The 18,289-nt window shown below is 44.2% G+C and overlaps 3 protein-coding genes across 6 annotated transcripts in view; 1 reads left to right on the forward strand and 2 right to left on the reverse strand.

The window, feature by feature from the left end:
* The window catches only part of LOC119461113 (melanoma-associated antigen C1-like), a 42,317-nt gene extending 36,667 nt beyond the window's left edge, over positions 1–5,650 (reverse strand). The window contains exons 1-4 of one of the 4 annotated variants that reach the window (XM_037722302.2): positions 5,521–5,650; positions 5,016–5,126; positions 4,761–4,934; positions 2,687–2,790 (exon numbers count right to left, since the gene is read on the reverse strand). In XM_037722302.2, the coding sequence (XP_037578230.1) occupies positions 2,687–2,790; positions 4,761–4,934; positions 5,016–5,058 (321 nt within the window). In that variant the 5' untranslated portion in view covers positions 5,059–5,126; positions 5,521–5,650. Of the gene's footprint in view, positions 1–2,686; positions 2,791–4,760; positions 4,935–5,015; positions 5,130–5,495 lie in introns of all 4 variants that reach the window. The other 3 variants (XM_037722303.2, XM_049671748.1, XM_049671749.1) reach the window with 3 other exon arrangements.
* Positions 5,651–5,743: 93 nt separating this feature from the next.
* Positions 5,744–16,057, forward strand: LOC119461114 (peroxisomal targeting signal 2 receptor-like). Its single transcript, XM_037722306.2, has 10 exons — positions 5,744–6,160; positions 6,239–6,414; positions 6,498–6,533; positions 6,625–6,702; positions 6,788–6,896; positions 10,277–10,383; positions 11,151–11,264; positions 11,541–11,596; positions 12,006–12,105; positions 15,900–16,057. Exons 1-10 carry the CDS (start codon positions 6,046–6,048, stop codon positions 15,966–15,968), a joined length of 960 nt encoding a protein of 319 aa, XP_037578234.1. The 5' UTR covers positions 5,744–6,045; the 3' UTR covers positions 15,969–16,057.
* Positions 15,804–18,289, reverse strand: part of LOC119462102 (organic cation transporter protein-like) — a 34,308-nt gene continuing 31,822 nt past the window's right edge. The window contains 2 exon segments of the mRNA XM_049672837.1: positions 15,804–16,311; positions 17,686–17,822. Coding sequence (XP_049528794.1) covers positions 16,248–16,311; positions 17,686–17,822 — 201 coding nt within the window. The 3' untranslated portion in view covers positions 15,804–16,247.

Raw genomic sequence — 18,289 nt, forward strand, 5'->3', positions numbered from 1 at the left:
TTTGACATGCTGTGAATAGATCTAGAGCAAACATGGTGGCATGAAAAAAAGTGTTGCAGGGCCCCTTTAATGCTTTTCTGTGTTCTCAAGGAGGTGTGATTTTAGTAAGAGCAGGGCCAAAGCTTGCTTGCTGCTTGTGACGTACTGGTGCCTTTCAAACTCTACTAAGTAATAGTGGACATAAATCTCATCACGCTTACACTCAACTTCTTGTTAACAAAAGTATGTATATGTTGTCATATGAAAGAAGAAGTGGAAAGCAGGTAGACTGTACCAGGAACGCAGTGTGGTACGTGAAACGTTTTATGCATGCTGCAGACAGTGTATGGGCATAGAGTGGACGGAAATAACGAAACAAAATGCACAAGTTGCATTTATTTACGCATTAGAAAGCATAGATGCCTAATTTATGTTGCAGCTACTGGGTGTCCTCCGGTTTAATTTTGCAAAATGACCCCTCTACTTGTGGCACCCGTGACTTCCTCGTGCCGCTCTTGAGCCCGCTGCACTCTTAGATGGTTAAAAGTCCTGCACTTGCCTCACTATCCTGTGGTTGCGCACCCTATGGAGACAGACATATTCCACCCAAATTTCATTGTGGTTGGCCTTCAAGCATGCGAAGTGGCAGATGACGTACTGACTCTAGCAACATTCAGCAAAATAAACGATGATAGCAGTGATTCCCTTATTACCAGAGCTTACACTCCAGTTTCACTAGTACATGATGCGCCGTCATGAGCTACAAAAGTCTTGCAGTTTTGGCACAAGTGCAGTTCGCTGACCGCAAGCAATAAATGCTCGTGGCGCACAGCAATAAAACTACAAATTTCAAGCAAAAGGTTAAGACAGTTAACGCTGCAATGCTCGTGACGCTCAAGTGCGTGTGCTCCAAAGTGTTATGAAATAATTGCATTACACACACCTGCATCTGTGCATCCCTAAATGTATTGGGGGTGAGGACTTACGGAGTCGCCATCTGTCGGAAGCGTCTCGCTTGTGTATTATGAGAGATAACGCGGCGCGCTCCTCATAGGTTTGGCTGTTGGCACTCAATAAAAACACCACATGGGAGCCCTCCTGGCCATTTCTGTAAGTACTCTCCAAAGGAGGGAAGTTTCTTACTGTCAAAATAATAATCTTCGGCAAACAGAAAGCGCAGAATACTTTACAGGCGCTACCTCTTTAACAAATACGTACAGTGAACGCCCATTGCGCGCGGTCGCCGTGATGGAGTCCCCCGAACAGCTTCTTGCGTGAAAGGTATAGGCAATCGCTGAGTGCAAACTATGTGAAATATATTGTTATAGTGGGCTGCCTGTACAACCAAATGGAGCGTAACAGTTAGAAGAGCTATGAATTGGGCTAGTTGGTGTGCATTAATTTTTTTTGTTTCTTGCGCTAAGTACAGTAGTACTTAGCGCAAGAAAAAAATGAAGGAGCGTAACAGAATGAAGCCTCAATGCAGCGATCGCACGAGTTCGCAGCGACCGACTGCTCGTCTGCATGCATGTCTGCGCACAATGTTTCTCTAGCGCTGCGAGCGCGTTTTCGCACCATGCCGTGAGCTTTAGGCCGCAGCATATGGACATTTGACAGTACACATGCAACCATTGTTGCATCCATGCTATCAGAGCTGTTAAAGAATAATTTCACTATAACCAGGGACTAGGGACGCTATACGGCGACTCATGACGTGCCATCGCGACGATTCAATAATTTTTTTCCTTTTCTTCTAAATTCTTGGACGTTCAATATCATTATTTTTCAAGTTGCGTCACACTGTATGTTTATTGGTCTTCTCAGCGAGAAATTTCCCGCTGCTTCTTTTTGTTAATCCTGTACATTCATTGTTTGGTGTTAACACAAAGATGAGCATATGCCATGCCTTTTTTTAATGTGCTTCTTACCGTTCCCTTTCCATTCTGGTGAACTTGCCAGTATCTAGCATCAAAAAGATCATAGACCAAATCTTCATGACATTAACCGGGCAGCGTGCTTCTCAGCAGCTTCTCAGTGTGCGCTTTCTGCTACTCACCAAACGTTGCAGCCCCAACACCGTAGTAGAAATCTTCCTCGCGGAAGTGCTTGCTACACACCCGAGTTATAGCCGATGGCTGCTTGCCGGTTCTAAGTTTCGCAATCCAAGCTACATGCAGCTTCTTGGCCTGCGGGTACGTGTGAAGGCTGCACTGGGCTCCGTTATGTAAGCGTACGGCACTGAGGTACTGAGCCATAGCCTACCATGTCGGAGGCCTCCAAAGGCAGCCACTACCTATTATAGTAATTTCAAGTGTTGTCAAGCAGACACCCAAAGCGGGAAAACATCCCCACTTAATCAGAACTGTAGCGCACGTGGGACTACACTTTCGTTTTCAGCTCGCTTCGGTGCTTCCGAAGCAGACGACGCGGCCGCTGTGTCCACGTGATCCCTCATACCACATCACGCCGACGGTGGCGCCAACTATTCCAGTGGTGGAGCTCGCCCCCAATAGGCTGAAGAGAATTATACAAAGAACTTCCAGTTCTGAGTTAAGTCTGTTGCAGTATTGTTTGTGATTTATGATTATGAAAAACTCACCCATTGATATAATAGTACAAAAGAGACATGCTTCGCAACAGTGGACAACATGTACAAAGCATAAATTTCACTTTCATGGACTACAAGGTATCTCAAAAACACACTCACATTGTTTTCTGGTTGAGTAGACTGCAAACGTGCTAAAACATCATTCAATTGGGCTGATAAATTTTGAAGGTTTGGCAGGAGCTCCACTGAGGAGGCACTTGCACCTGAAAGTGGATTTCAACAAGAGAGAGAGAGAGAGTGGAAGGAATAACATTAACAGCTGCACATGCAAGATTAAGCCATAAATGCAGTTACTAACAATCAGTAATGCAACAAGCTACTGATAGGTGACAGTAATCAACAATCCATAGCAGGATAAGCATGAAAATATGCACAGATACAGAACTTTGTTTTCATTTGTTGGCTATTAACATGTTTACAATTTTTAACAAAATATAAAATTGCACTCAGCCGTGCAACGTTTGAAACAGCAAAGCTGGGCGATCGTAGCCCAGCACTTTCCAGAAGTGCGCGCAAACTTTTCATCTTACTACTCATGATGATGATCATTTCTTTTCGCGCGTCTCGTACTTACGGCGGTCACTGCGCGTTGCATAGCGCAGCTTGCAACACCGACACTGCGTTGCGATGCCAACAACGTGTTCCTGCAGACTCACTCTGTGCGTGCGAGTGAGCACGAGCGTGCGAATGCGCCAGCTGTGGACGAAGACGACGACGCTCGAACCCAATCATATGGTTTGCATAAATACATGCTCTGCAAGCATGGCTGTATAGCTTAGTGGTTACGACGCTCGCCTTGGAACCGGGGGTACGCGGGTTCATATCCCGCCTCGGCAAGAAAGTTGATTATTTTATTTTTCATAGTGTCTTGATACGAACCACAAATTACGGCTACCTTAAACAGCTTCGCTGTTAAAAAATAACTGACTGCTAGCACATAGTTGTAGCACAGACTGTCTTCTATCAACGAGACAAATTCTTTGAAAAGTAGCCACGAGAACAAAGCACTGGACCACTATATCTTCTCTCAGTTGCAAACGCACTTGACACCTTGTGCTTGATAACATGAATAACCACTTTCAGCATACAAAGCCTGCAGTAGTGTTCTGCTGAACACTTGACATGTAAGGGCTAGTTCTTTTAACAACCACTTGACAAACAATCCTCCTTTCACTATTACAAGTTCAGTGCAATTCACCTTCCACTGGTTTGCAAGCCATACACATTCACTAACTTATAATGCTCAGCACTTCAGAAGCCAGCAATGGTCCTAATTGCCAAGTACCCCGCAAAACATTGCAATTGCTGTTAAGTGCAACTAAAAAATCTTAAAGTTACTCCACCTGAATGTGATTAGCTGATACAAGTAAGTAAAAATATTTCCTGCCGTGACAGCAACATACAGAAAAAACGGTTCCAAAATGGCAGGAGAAACAACATGCTAAACATCCTGAATGTAGCGAAGGCATGACAACAACGTACAGCAATGAACTAAAGCACTGAATTTAAGAATGCACCCAATTTGCCAAGCAAGGCCATTCCTTATTGTCCCTAATGATAACACTGCATTGACCTATCACTGAGAGGCAAAGTAAGGTGTCGTTGCGGTTAAGGTAATGATAAAGTGTATGCCATGCCATGTAGATATGAAACTGCGTGTCAGTGCACCATATGTCAGCCTAATGGAGTAGATTTTGTGATAGGCTAATGATTTTTCAATGTTCATTTCGCGTGGAAGTTACCCGTGACTATTATGATTCGAATTTCTCTCACCCTCCTTTTTTCTGATGGAGGCACTGGAGCATTGGATACACATGAAAGAAATACAGCTGGTCAAAATTAATGTTAAGCCCCGTCTCTCAAAGCTCCCATGTTGCTTTAGGATGTTAAACAACATGAATCAATTACCCCACTTTCTTTTTTCAACAGAGCACAGTTGATAGCTTGCACTTCAACTGCTGTTCAGTCTCGGTAGTTTTATATTCTACTATGCTGTTATTCTATACATGCCAACTGCAATACGCCTATGGCGAAGTTCACATCGGGCAATTCAAACTACAACAGATAACTACAGTTAAAAAATGAATCAAGCATTTACTATCTGTCAATGAGAATTTGCACAAAGAAAAGCAAGCGTAATGATCGAAAAGTATGTGCGAGATTACCAGCATACCATGCGTTTGTGTAATTTGGAAGCCAGCATCAAGAAGCTGCATAAGGTTTTTGCCACCGATACTTGTCGGGTACTCCCTGCCCCTCCGCACGTATTCCGCGTACTCCTTTAGGTCAGGGCTTTCTCTCAAAAAAGTATCCCAAGTAGCGTGACACCCTGTAGACTTCAGGTAACCTAAAAAAAAAGAAGGGAAACATAGCAGTGTTTGGAATTGCCCGCTACCCTTAACGAGGTCTGCAAGAGAACGCTACCCACCAAGAACCAAGCGGGCAATTTCAGATGGCATCAAGTAGTCCATGGTGACTGAGGTTATCGTGCGTTAAACACGCAAACTCGAAGAGAGAAGCTGATCAGAACTTAGACACCCTGCTGGGGACAAGAAAGAACAGTAATTACAACATATTTTCACCTTATACAAAACTAGGCGTGTTGAAATGCAACAAGCCAGACGAAACCGTTCAGCACATGTCTTAAAGGCACGCCTAGTGGACATATTATTAAGGTTGGTCGCAATGTACAATCAAAACTGCTTTTGTATGCACGTTGCTGCACCGTCTATGTGTCCTTAATGTCCTTTTAATAGCAACAATTTCTATGACAACAACACAAGAAGCGTTTGTTGACAACCAAGAGTTAACAAAACAGGTCAGCACACGACGTGCACGACAAAGCTGACCACTTCGGAAGCCGTTCGGAAGCAATCGTAACTTAACTATAGGACCAGTTCGTTCTTACATTCAAAGTGGGACTCTGTTCTCACCCCATTTCCGCGAACTGAAGGTCGCCGTCAACGCAAAACCTTTAAAACTGCATGTTCCACTAAACACCAACCGAAAGCACAAGCCAACGGCTGGAAGCGCGCGTAAACGCACGGACGGATGTTCCCAATCCAATCCGTGAGCCAAAAGCCAAATAAAGCGACTTTCGGTGTGCCCCCTCTAGCGGTGTTTACAGTAAACACAGGTAAACGACCACCATCGCAATTTTTACCTGTTCCGAGCAAATTTCGAGGAAAGGGTACCCGCCCTGCATAGTTCAGGATACGGTTTGGGAAGGATTACGGCACGCGCAGTGGTCGCTACGTCGCATTTGACAAGAACCAACGTCTCTCTGATGGTTACCGAAACAGCTGAAAACGCAGTGCGGTGAATGATAGCATAAGTTGCGAGAACCGCGCTACTATCCAAAACATCATCTTGCTGCTACTGCTGAGATCAGCGCGCGCCTTGCGATGTTAATCGACGGTTCGTGTCCTGTGCGCGCTTAAAGAGAGGCAACGCGCGCAATGATCCAGCAAGAGAGGTACGCTACGACCAATCGCCACGGCTACTCCGTGCGGTACTCCCCGTTCAACCCGACCATCTTCGCCTGCGCGACAGCGCAGAACTACGGCATTCAAGGTAGAGTGACACCGTCACTTCCTGCAATGCGCCTGCTTTTTGCACAAAATTTAAACGATTTGCTTTTCCTTTTATAAGGACGGGGAACTCTCTTTATCCTCGATTATGTGCCGGGAACGCCGATTCGGTTGGTGAAAGCTTTCGAATGGCCCTACGGCCTGTACGACGTTACCTGGAGCGAGCTGGAGGAGGATGTTGTCATCGGAGCTGGCGCCGACGGGAACATAATATTCATCGCACTGAACCGCGCTAATGTGAGGGGGCTATACTTTATTATTTGAGATGTCAGATGTGAGGCTGGTGTCCGCATATAATATAAGGAAAACATGCGTTACAGGTCCCACGGCTAATACTAAAAGGGCACACCAAAGAAGTAAGTGAAAATTGCTGTCTTTCCTGTATTTGTATGTTCGCTTGTGCACTAAGCTTTGAATACTGAACATCTCACAATATTTCCTCTTTAGGTATATTCCATTGACTGGAGCCAAACGCGTCAAGAACAACTTCTCCTGTCAGGTTCTTGGGATCATCTTGTCAAAGTGGTAAATATTTAATACACACAAACTTTCTGGCTCTATCGCTGCAACGTGAATCGATGGGTGCTTATGTGAAATTTTAATCCTGCAGTGGGACCCGGAAGCGGGCAACCTCCTGTCAACTTTCACTGGTCACACAAACAAAGTCTATGCAGTCGCTTGGTCCCCACGCATTCCTGGACTGTTTGCTTCAGTTGCGGGTAAGCTGCCTTTCCGAAAAGTTACTCGGAAAGGCATACCGAAAGGCATTCTGTTATAGTAACAGAATTAAGCTTAACACTGTGAGATCTGGTAATTTCGGCTTTTGATAATTCATTGTCTTTTAGGGAGAGCAGAAGAGTTAAAAACCAGTGATGATTCTGTATTAAATATTGTAACATCAGCTTTCTTTTTCTTTTCTTTTTTTTTTTTGGGGGGGGGGGGGGGATAGAAATACTCATGCACAATACTGCTTGTGCAGTGCATATGCTGGCCTCATGTAGAGAGCCAATTGTGGAAGAAGCGAACACACTAAAGCTGATGGAAAACAAACTCACCACAACCTGATTCAGGTGGCATGATGCCATTTCTCATTATTTCCTGGCATTTATTTTTACCAGTCCTCATGAGAACTCTGATTGGCCATACTGATCATGTTTCCATGGATGCACAAGGGGCAATATTAAAACATGGTTTAGCTTAGCAATAGCAACACAATTGACAATTTGCAAAGATACAAAAGTTTGCTGCCCGGGAAATATCGCTCTCAAACGAAAAATTCATTCGCAGTTGCACCCCTGCATTCTTTTCAAAATTAAAAGGAGGAATGCCACCTGGCCTCTATACATGGATTCCTCTTCTCAACGAAGTCATGAGTGATCCCTGTCACGTTGAAGGCCACACAGAAAGCTCATCCTGAAAGACAACACCCCCCCATTAAAAAAGAGCAAGAGTGTTTGTAGCTAAGTCTATCTTCAGACTTTCCTTAATCACTTGGGCACTCCATGCTTGAGGTGGAAATGTCAGAATGAAGCCTTGCAGGGCAGCCGACGTGCAACCCAGGATTGTGCAAGAAACTTAAGCAGAAGATTCCAAATTAATTTTGACCATGTGGGGTTCTATAATCTGCACTCGAAGCACTGTACGAAAGTATTTCTGCATTCTGAAGTGCTTTGTTAGGGGGTAGTTGGTATGGTATGACTGTATATTGTATGTTTAGTTGTGCAGCTAAGGTGGCACACTTGAGGACATGTAAACACAAAATGGAGACATGTCTGTTTCAAGTTTCTGTGTCCCTGTGTGCGCCACTTTAGCAACACAACCATACACTATATATTTTTGCATTCCATGCCCCATCCGAATATGGCCACTGCAGCTGGGAACCGAACCCACAACCTCATGGCTGCCTGGACATACCGGCATTGCTAGTAATACCTTGCCGACGAAGCTGCCCTGTCCGCCCATGTAGGAGCCCAACCAGTTTCGATCCCCTTAGCCTGAACTGACGCTGCAAGAAAACTTCATTTCGTGGCTAAAGCTATGACACACAAACATTGGCCTTCTCCCAACCTCTCAAAATGTCTTCATACCCTTGATCCATTCGTAAAGCTACAAGTGCTATCAAAAGTTTCCTACTCTGAGGCAACATTGTTGTGCGGGCTTTGGCTTGAGGTGGCATTTACAAAGGGCATTCTGCATCGGAATGGAGGATACGCCCATGTGTGACTCTTGTGGAATTACAGAAGTGATTGAACACATTTTGTGCCTCTGTCCGCGGTATGACATTGAGCGTGAATTCTTCGGGCAGCATTGGACTGGCTGGACTGTAGACCAATTTCGGATATGAAGATCCTTGGACCATGGGCGTACGTGTCGATTGCAGTACCTCAAGTTGACAGATCTTGGTGACCGTTTGTAGACTCAGTGCACACGTTCAAATATGTGTGAAACTGCTTTCTCACTGTGCTCTCTCTTTTTATCCCTATATTCCTTTACCCCAGTGCAGGGCAGCAAACTGGATGTGCATCTGGTTAACCTCCCTGCCTTTCCTCTGTTCTGTTTTTATCTCTCTCTCCCATGCTCTGCAGCAGAAGACAATAGCCACTGAGCCATCGCAGTGGGTGTATTCAACTTGCAGAATATTTTAAATAATTGATTCAGATATCACAGTTTGCTCGCACAACCATATGGGTGCAAACTCCTGTGAAGGCTAATTATTTATATGATGATGAAGTTGTCCAGTCTGTGTTTGAAAAGACGCTGCTTATCTAATATTTTTAATGAAGGAATGTAGTTTTATAATTTTCCTAGTTCTTTACAAGTCTCTCTAGTAGGCTTCCTTGTTATTGCTAGCAAGTTCACGTTACATGATACAATTTCCGGTGAAATATGTCTTCGTTCACAACAATGATTTGCAGTGGAATCACAGGTGCCTCCAGGTCATAATTTGTCCATTGTTAGATGAAAAAGGTGCAGTTGAGGGGGTGTGTGCAAGTATAACAACCTGCTCTAGCTTAAAGCTGTCGTCATCCTCTTAGAGATGACTAGCCGATTCATCCTCAGTTGTATTGGTTTGCAGCACTACCCTTGGCACTATAAATATAGTCTTTGTTGAACTTACATAATTTAAACCTTACATAGGTTATTATGATACTGATTACTTGTAACATTTAAAGTGAATGATTGTCATGCTACTGGTGGTTCTTTCATCTGTCGTCTTGGGTGAAAACATGGCAGAAAGACAACATAAATATGCTACTGAGGCAAACGCTTCTCACTGCCTGATGCAAATGAACGTAACTTAATAAATATGGGCATTCTAGCTTGTAAGTGATTCCTTGTGTATACGTTGGGCTCTGCTTAAACCTAACTCTAACATACTTAAATTTTGTTTCATCCATGCAAAGTTCATGTTGATTTATGACCATTCTAAAAGCATGAAGTTCTGCTAAAACTACAAGCATGGTAACATATTCGTAAGGAGTCCTATTCTGCATTTCATGAAAATTTTCTTGCAAAAGATAAGTGTGCATGTGAATGCTGCTGAAGAATTTAAAATAATTTGGTCCACCATTGCTGATACAGTGACGTCGTAATCCTCGTTACATTATGAATGACTCAATCCTTTTTCTTGCAAGATGGTCTGCTCTACGAAAACTAGCACCTTGTTCATCTTATGGCTGCGAAATCACTGTGTGATCAGGCACCATTGGTGCCCAGTACAGCTGAGGGGGCATTTTAGTCAATTCCATTTGTCTGAACATTCACGAGGAAATTGGTTCGATTACTTGAATTATGTTTTCATAGAAGAGTAGGAGACCAATCAACCAGCGGTTGCGCAACTCAGTTTGAAAGCTTTCTTATTTACTCCTAGTCCACCATGATTCATCCTGTAATTAGCTACATCACTGTGCAACTCAGTAGAACAGAGAATGGTTTTACAGTACTGGCAGGCATTTGAAAATATATTTCGGCTCTCACAATTAAGCACTGTTAGCTCGCTTGGCAGTTGCTTTACATAGCAAAATGAATGTACTGAGCTATGTAGCTTTCAAGATTCCGGTTTTCTTGCTGTTCTGACATGCTCCTCTCGTGCATGCAGGAGATGGATCACTCTGCTTGTGGAATCTCCAGCAGCCTGCGCCACTGGCCGCCATACCGGCGCACAGTTGTGAAATACTCAGTTGTGATTGGTCCAAATATGAACAGGTAGTCTGGAAAGATAATACCTTATGTGTTTTCAAGCTTGTTTTGCCTTATAATAAATATTGCAGTATTCAAGTGGAGTTTAAAAGTTGTGCGCTTCTTAACAGCACATTCATTTGCGCAGTGTGTAGGGATTCACATTTGCATAGCACTAGTAAATATGTTCAAGATTATGCTGGTCATGCAAGGCAGGGTTAGAACACTAGATATAGAGCAAAGTAGTTCGAACCTGGCTTAATTTTGTAAACGAGCAAGCAGTATTAAGTAAACTGTCATTCACACGTGCTTTTTTGGGTGTCTGCTGTTTCTTACCGAGCAAGTTGATGTAAATAAATGTACTGCTGCTGTCAACCTGTTTTCCCTTTCTTGTTGAAAGATGACGATGGCATTTGCACACATGTAATTTATTTTTTGCTGTGTGCAGTTTGTGCTGCAATGCATTCCCCAGTTTACCTTTTGAACAAGGGTATACTTCGTTCTGCTTCATGGTTATGACCACGTCATGTCATGGAAGCTGGTGGCATTGTCAGTTCTGAAAATGCTATCAAGATGACATAGATAAATTGAAAGCCTAACTGCAGGTTTCACGTTTTCCCTAATTAAGCATCAGTATGATTGAATTCCAAGTGTGATGGCTACAGCAAGTAGATGATAGTGCGACTTTGGATTTGTGGTTGGTGTTGTTTGCTTGATAATGCACCTCCTGCCATGGCAAGCTGAACATACAGTGCTGTTTGTATACCTGATTTCTCTTCACACTTTATCACCAGCACATCCTGGCAACAGGTGGCATTGACAACTTGATCCGGGGTTGGGACTTGCGGAACGCAGCCAGACCATTATTCGAGCTTCGTGGCCATGGCTATGCTGTTCGGAAAGTCAAGGTATGACACCAAATCTAAAATCCTCTGCAGTTTTTAAAGCAGTAGGTATCTTGTACTTGCAATAAGCTTATAGATTAGTCTGTGAAGTTTTGTAGAAGTTTGCAGAAAAATAGGCACGGACAACCTGGCTGCTCTCTCAATGAGTAAACATGCCCGTTCTTCAACCTGAACTGCATTTTTTATGCTTATTAATAGGCATTCTTCTGAACAATAAGAGTTGTATTGCTGCACCCCATAGCATGTACTTCTTATGACAAAAAAGTGCGTGCATTGCAGTTTTCGCCGCACAGTGGGTCAATCTTGGCTTCAGCTTCATACGACTTTTCAACCAGGTAAGCTTGAAATTTGGCCGTTGTAGCTTCAAGTCACTTTGCTGGATTAAAAAAAAAAAGAATGCTGTTCTTTGAAATACGCCTTGTTTTGGAACATAGCAAATACATGTGAATTCTTTTTCGCCCTTTGTCATTAGCTACTTTGTGTGCTTATGGACAAAAGCTGCTCCCTAAATAGTGTTTGCTAACCCTTCAATAAATGCCTTATTTTGGTACACTGCCAAGATGTGCGAAGGCTACTGTTTCATTTTGGTTGCAGTGAATGGTGTTTATACAACTTTGAATAAACCCTTGTTTTGGCACACAGCCGAGATGTGCAAAGCCATTTTGCCTGTTCCGTATTTACTTGTTTCCGAGTCTTTGGTTGCATTGCCAGCAGTGTGAACTTGCTGTAAATTCATATTGCCAGACTTTGGGATTGGAAGGAATCCAATGAAGCCCTTCTTATTCTGAAGAACCACAAGGAGTTCACGTATGGATTGGACTTCAATCTCCATGTACAAAACCAGGTAGCTTGTGCTTTTCGTTTCATGTATTAGGCAATTTTACTAATGGTACGGCCTTGGCAGTGCAAATAGAGTGATAGATTTCCAAGCACCATTCATATTGACCAAATTTATTGTCTCAAAGAATAGTATTGCTCTGCACTGTACACAGACTTGAGTTGTTCTGCAAACTCAAAAGTAACACCTGTAAAAGCTTGCGTTAGCTTAGTCGATGAAAGCTTACCAAAAATTTGCAAAAGCATGCGAGCCACCAGTGTAGAAATTTTTTTTTTTAACCTTGGCGATTTCAAATGTGCCTCTGACTGCTTACATTAACTCTATATAACAGCGATTAGTAATTTAACCTTTCATTTCTACCTTTTCACCATGTTCAGAATGTGAATTTTTTCCACATTTCAAACAGTTGTCATCTGAAATGATTTAGTTGGCAAAATTCTAATGCTTAATAACCCACAATAACAAAAATCTATGTACTAACCACAAATTCTACATTTGAATGTTTGCAGCATCGAACTGTCTTCTGCTAAATAAAAGGGAAGCACTGCAACTCCAATCGAATGTTAGATGGGTAGTAAGTCTGCTCGATTTGCCTGCACCACTGTGAACAAGCTCAAGGCAGGGTGTGGGAATTTTAGAAATTGTGCAGCTCGACCTCAGTGATGCAGGCACAATGCAACACTAGAAACGAATGACAAGGTAGAGATGAGGTGCCTTGAACCGCGGGTATATGGCGGCTTCGTAGGTGTTTGGTCTTCAAAACAGCAAAAAAAGCAGTAAGCAGCAGTTACACTTGACCAATTCTTTAACAGTACCGTGCAAGCGTCGATTGGCCAGCCGGTTAGTGCCTTCTAACAGCGCGAAGCGACGAGATCAGCAAGAGTAACACAGAGTTTGCACGAAGCGCAAGTTTCGTCTGCTAGGCTCTTCTCACAGGCATGACACGACCCCTATTGCGATTAACTCAGTGGAAGCTTCCCTGCTTATCGGAGACCGCAAGTGCACGTAAATCTGGATGCATCTAAGTTTACATGCATCGTAAGATAAAGAAAAAAGCGCGCAATAAAGGAGAAATAGTTGATAATCCCCTCTTGCACTACTCTTTCTCGCCCTTGTGATACAGTTGCATTGCAGCTTTGTTCATTTTATTGCGATAGCAATTATATGGACACTCAAAAGCAGATTTCTGCCGTCGCCGTGAGGTTCCGTATGACGTCAATGGAGATGAAATCGTCGCCGCGCGCCGAACGCTGTATGTGCGAGTGAAAGGGCGCGAGGGACGCGCGCTTTCACGGGGAGTGAACGCACGGCGGAGAACAAACGCGCGTTCTGCTCTGTGCTCCCTTAAGGGCTGCAGAAGTAGGCGTCTCTTTCCTCCTCTACAATCACCATATATGTAGAGCAAACGTGCCTTCTTCCGACGCACGAAAGGCTGTGGGGGGGAGGGGAGGGAAGGGAGGCGATGTTTAGCTGCGGCACCAAGTGCGTATTTATATCAGAGGCTCCGGCAACAGTCACCAACGCCGCACGCATTTTGAGCGAACGCGGGCAAAACGCCGACTGCGTCGACAACAGTTCTGCGTGTTGCCGGTGCTGCTGCATGTCCAAGTTTATACAGCTGATAAAGCTGCTGTCATTACTCCGTATAGCTCTCTTCAAATTTGCTATCGCAATTGATGCTTCACCTTTCAGGTGAAACTGCGACAACTTTTTTCCTGTGCACGTGCACTAGAGCAGCACATGCTAAAAAAAAAGAAAAGGAAGCAAGCCAGGGGCACACGCTCCTGCTATCTCCAATAAGCTGGGAAGCTTGCGGCGAATTAATCGTGCCAGGGGCTGTGTCGTGCTTGTAGGAAGAGCCTAGCAGATGAACCTGGCACTTAAAGTGAACTTGGTGCGCATGCGCTGGCCAGTTGGCCAGTCGACGCTCACGCGCTACTGTTAAAGAATCGGTCGACTGTGCATCCCATCCACTGATGGATAGTCATTTTTACAGTTAAACCTGCTTATAACTAAGTTTTTCTATTCCCCGCCGTTACTCCATAGAAGCACATGTATTTGAGACCTCTACGTAACGAATTGGCAGCGGGACACCCCCTCGAAATAACAAATTTTCCCCGCCGACAACCTAGAGATTTCGCCCCAAATTGTCATTTTTGTGCGAGCACAACCGGGAGCACCTTCTCCGCCGCGACAGAATGCAAAGCGGCGGAGGCGCGACTGCGAGGCGAGAGCGAGCGTACATGTGCGTGCATGCGTGAGGCGGCCTGCATCCCTCGACCCGGCGATCTTGCTGCTGCATGCGTGACCTTTCCCCCTCCCTTCATTCAAACCTGATCCTGCCGCTTGCTGCAGCTGGCCTAGCCCGCCAAGCCGGCCTGTCGTACCCATCAGTGGTGCTGTTTTGCAGCAAAAAGCAAGGCATTATGCTTGCATCCTGGGCTGCAATGATTTAAAAGGCAGTAATGGGCTACCAGGTATTTTGGAGCGCTACGAAGCGTCGGATGTGTACAACGCTGACGAAACTACGCTTTTCTACAAGTTGCTTCCGAACCGTACCCTTATGCTTAAAGGAGACGTCTGCCACGGCGGTAAGCAGAGCAAACATCGTTTGACTGTTTTACTGTGCGAAAATTCAGACGGAAGCGACAAGCGAATCCCGCTGGTCATCGGCAAAAGTGCCCGACCTAGATGCTTTAAAGGAACGAACCCACAGGATGCCTGTAAAATATGTGGCGAGCACGAAAGCTTAGATCACGCGCGGCATATTTAGTGAGTGGCTGACGGAGTTTAACAATGACGTCAAGAGGCAAGGACACAAGATTTGTCTATTCATAGACAATTGCACTGCACACCACGTAGATGGGCTCGAGCTCTCCAACATTGAACTGTAGTTTTTATCCGCGAACTGCACATCGCTCATCCAGCCCCTTGATAAAGGAATTATTAACAGTGTCAAGTGCTTATACCGTCGGCGACTAATACAAACTGCTCCTGAACATTCGTCTGCAGCGAGATACGAAGGTAGACATTGTACAAGCAGTTGAGAAGCGTTTTTTTAATTTTCTTGCCGAACCTGCATGTAACGAAATCCTCTTTATAACGGAAGTTTTTCAAGAATTTGTCAATTTCGTTATATCCAGGTTTAAGTGTACACTAAGGATCAGACAATGCGTGCAGAACACAATGAAAATTGTGCTTTCGTTGGAGATTTTTTTTTTCTCTCGAATTGACTGAGACGTTTGATAAGCAAGCGGCTTAACTGTGGGGTGTGTTAAATACACAGCATGTGTACATTGCGATGCGTAGAGTGCGGAAAGATCGTGAATACACCCTGCAACTAGAGGGTGCCATTGTTTGGCAGCGTACTTTGTGAGCTGGTTCAGATGGTACAGGCGAACTGAACTGACCTATTGTGGTGCATTGAGCAGGATACATCATTTGCACATTAAACCCAAGTGATGACGCATTCACAGTAAAGCGTTCCCCCCCCCCCCCCCTTTCTTTAAATGTCCAGAACCGTCTAATGCATTTGGGTTTCTAAAGCCGAGAAGTGAAATACGAAATGGCATGTTCATTCCAAAAGACTAATGTAACCATTCACGCAGTTTACTACTGCCAGATGTCGGCATGCTGTTAGTATTTGACAAGCAAGCACAAATCAAGTATAGCTCATCCTGACGAGTTCAACAAGCACACTCATAGGCATTTATATGGCAATTGTTTATTAGCATTCTCATTATGTCACACTGGACAAGGAATGTTCATATCGCGCAATAATCATGTCCACCCTTTTATAGATAGCAGACTGCAGCTGGGACCAGACCATCTGCATCTCTCAACTTCCTGACAGTCACAAACCCCAGTGAAGAAGAAGAAAGAAAAAAACACCTGGTGTCAGAACAAGTCATTGAATAAACTACGGTACAGTATTAAATAAACTGCGATGTCATACGTGCTGCTGCTCTCTCAGCACGACAATCCAAATTTTTGGTGTGCTGTAGCTGCACACCCGAAAATGAAAAAACACGTCAAATGTTGCAAGCGTTGCCTTGTCACTGGCAAAAAGAGATCGTTTAAATTATGTCTTGTATGATGACCATTTTCACAGTAGAATATTGAAAGCACAGAAAGAAAGGATGGAGTGATCAGTCAAAAGACGAATGGTCGATGAGGGATGTCCTCTCTTCTTCTGTGCTAAGATAGTAAGGTCTGAAAAAGGTAAAAAAAAGAAAAGAAAGTGATCAAGTGAAAATATTTTGGTAGGTGCTTAATTACACAATTGCACCACCAAAGAAACTCACCTTCTTGGAACACACTGCATACATGTAAGGACATCCTTAAATGTGTGCTTACGATTACAAACCTCGCCGGATAATTCGAACTTGACCACTCGGCACGCATGTGCCCGACTCCTGTAGTGACCCCGGTAGCAACCCCTTTAGTAGCAGCGTCTTGTCTCGGTGGAGCTTAGGGCAGTGGCGCAACGACGGGGGAGGGGAGGGTTTCGGGGGTTGTAACCCCCCCCCCTCCTTTTGTTTAATCCTTTTACTTTCCATGCGCATTTGAGTACTGCAACTAAGATGTAAGACGCGCAATCGTCTGCACACTCGTAAATTTGTGCAAAAAGTGCATATTTTGACAATTTCCCATGAAGATCTTGAATTTAATGCTGTTTAGATGGTATTGGCAAACTGTCAACTTGATCCTGGCACCCTGGCAGAGATCCTGGGTGCGCTACTGGCTTAGGGGGCAGTGCATGTGTTGAACACAGGCCATCGCTTGTTGAAAACGCTCATTTCTGGGCCGCCCTAGGAAGATTTTCAAGCAATAACCGTAGCTCACAATGACTGATTACAACAGTGTATAACCGATTCTGACAGGTGCCGTTCTAAAGAAAGGAAAAATTGGACCGAAATTTACCTGTGCGGTGCAATCAGACATAAAAGCAAAACTGCCTTCGCAACGTTTGTATGTTTTACCACATAACACGGAGTATTGCGACGAAGCTAACTTTAAAAATTGTGTGGCGAAGCTGACTTTAGGAAACCAGCCGCCATTGTGCAACAATATTTCTTGTTAAAGAAATCAGGTGCGCATTAAATTTCTACTTTGTTTAGGATCTTTAATATCATTGTCACGCTATTCGACTTTGTACACGTAGAAAGTGGGCACGCGTATGATTTGGAGGCTTGCCAAATGAATCGTGAGTGTTTTTCGGCATTTTTTCTGCATCATGTTTAATTCGGCCCGCCGGATAATTTGATAAATTTCGTCGGTTCTGTGAAGGTTGAATTAATGAAAGTCGACTGTATAACTCGCCTTATGACACCGACACAACAGCGAAACTACGATGACAACGGACAGCTAACACATCACCTGTACATGGTTCGCGCAGCTGTCACGGCACTTTTAGATAGCAAAACACTAGTTGATGTGTCTCATGGCCTATGCCAGTACATCACTTAAACCAAGGATTACTATGTAACAGCTACAGCTGGAAATGTTACAAATGCAGGCCAGCAGCATTTTATTACAACAGCACATGCTGTAACACCTGTCCAAAGTGGACTCCGTTATACTCACGTGCCAAGGTTCTCTGCCTCCTGTATGGTTTCCGGGAGCCTCATGCCACTGGTTTCAGGCAGAGCCAAGGTGAAGACGCCCGCCACAAGAGACAGGATTCCCAGAACTATCATGGGCATCATCGGGTGCAGCTTACCCTAATGAGATAAGAGTAGTAGTAGTTTTGTTGCTGGCATAGACGATTGTTACGTGATAATGGGTGGGCTTTATGTAGCTACAGCAGCGAATGTAATGATGCAAGGGTAATGTCTTCCCACAGCCCAGTATTTTTGGGTCGTATTTTTTTTTTCTCACGGTGATACTTTTCAGGCTTCTACTGAAGCAATTTTTAAAGGGAAGCTTAATGGAGACAGTATTCTTGAGTGATCACTTTCAGGGATTGTAATCACTTTCGCAAGATTTTGAATGACTAGACACAGGATGTGTCGAAGTATAGTGCTAGCGGTGTTCCTGGCACTCTCCAAAGATGACAAACTTGGCACAATGTCAGGAATGCGGTTGGTCATATACGTTGATATCATCATCATCAGCCTATATTTATGTCCACTGCTGGACGAAGGCCTCTCCCCGAGATCTCCAATTACCCCTGTCTTGCGCTAGCTGA

The sequence above is a fragment of the Dermacentor silvarum genome, chromosome 8 (genome assembly GCF_013339745.2).
Source record: "Dermacentor silvarum isolate Dsil-2018 chromosome 8, BIME_Dsil_1.4, whole genome shotgun sequence".
NCBI lineage: Eukaryota > Metazoa > Arthropoda > Arachnida > Ixodida > Ixodidae > Dermacentor > Dermacentor silvarum.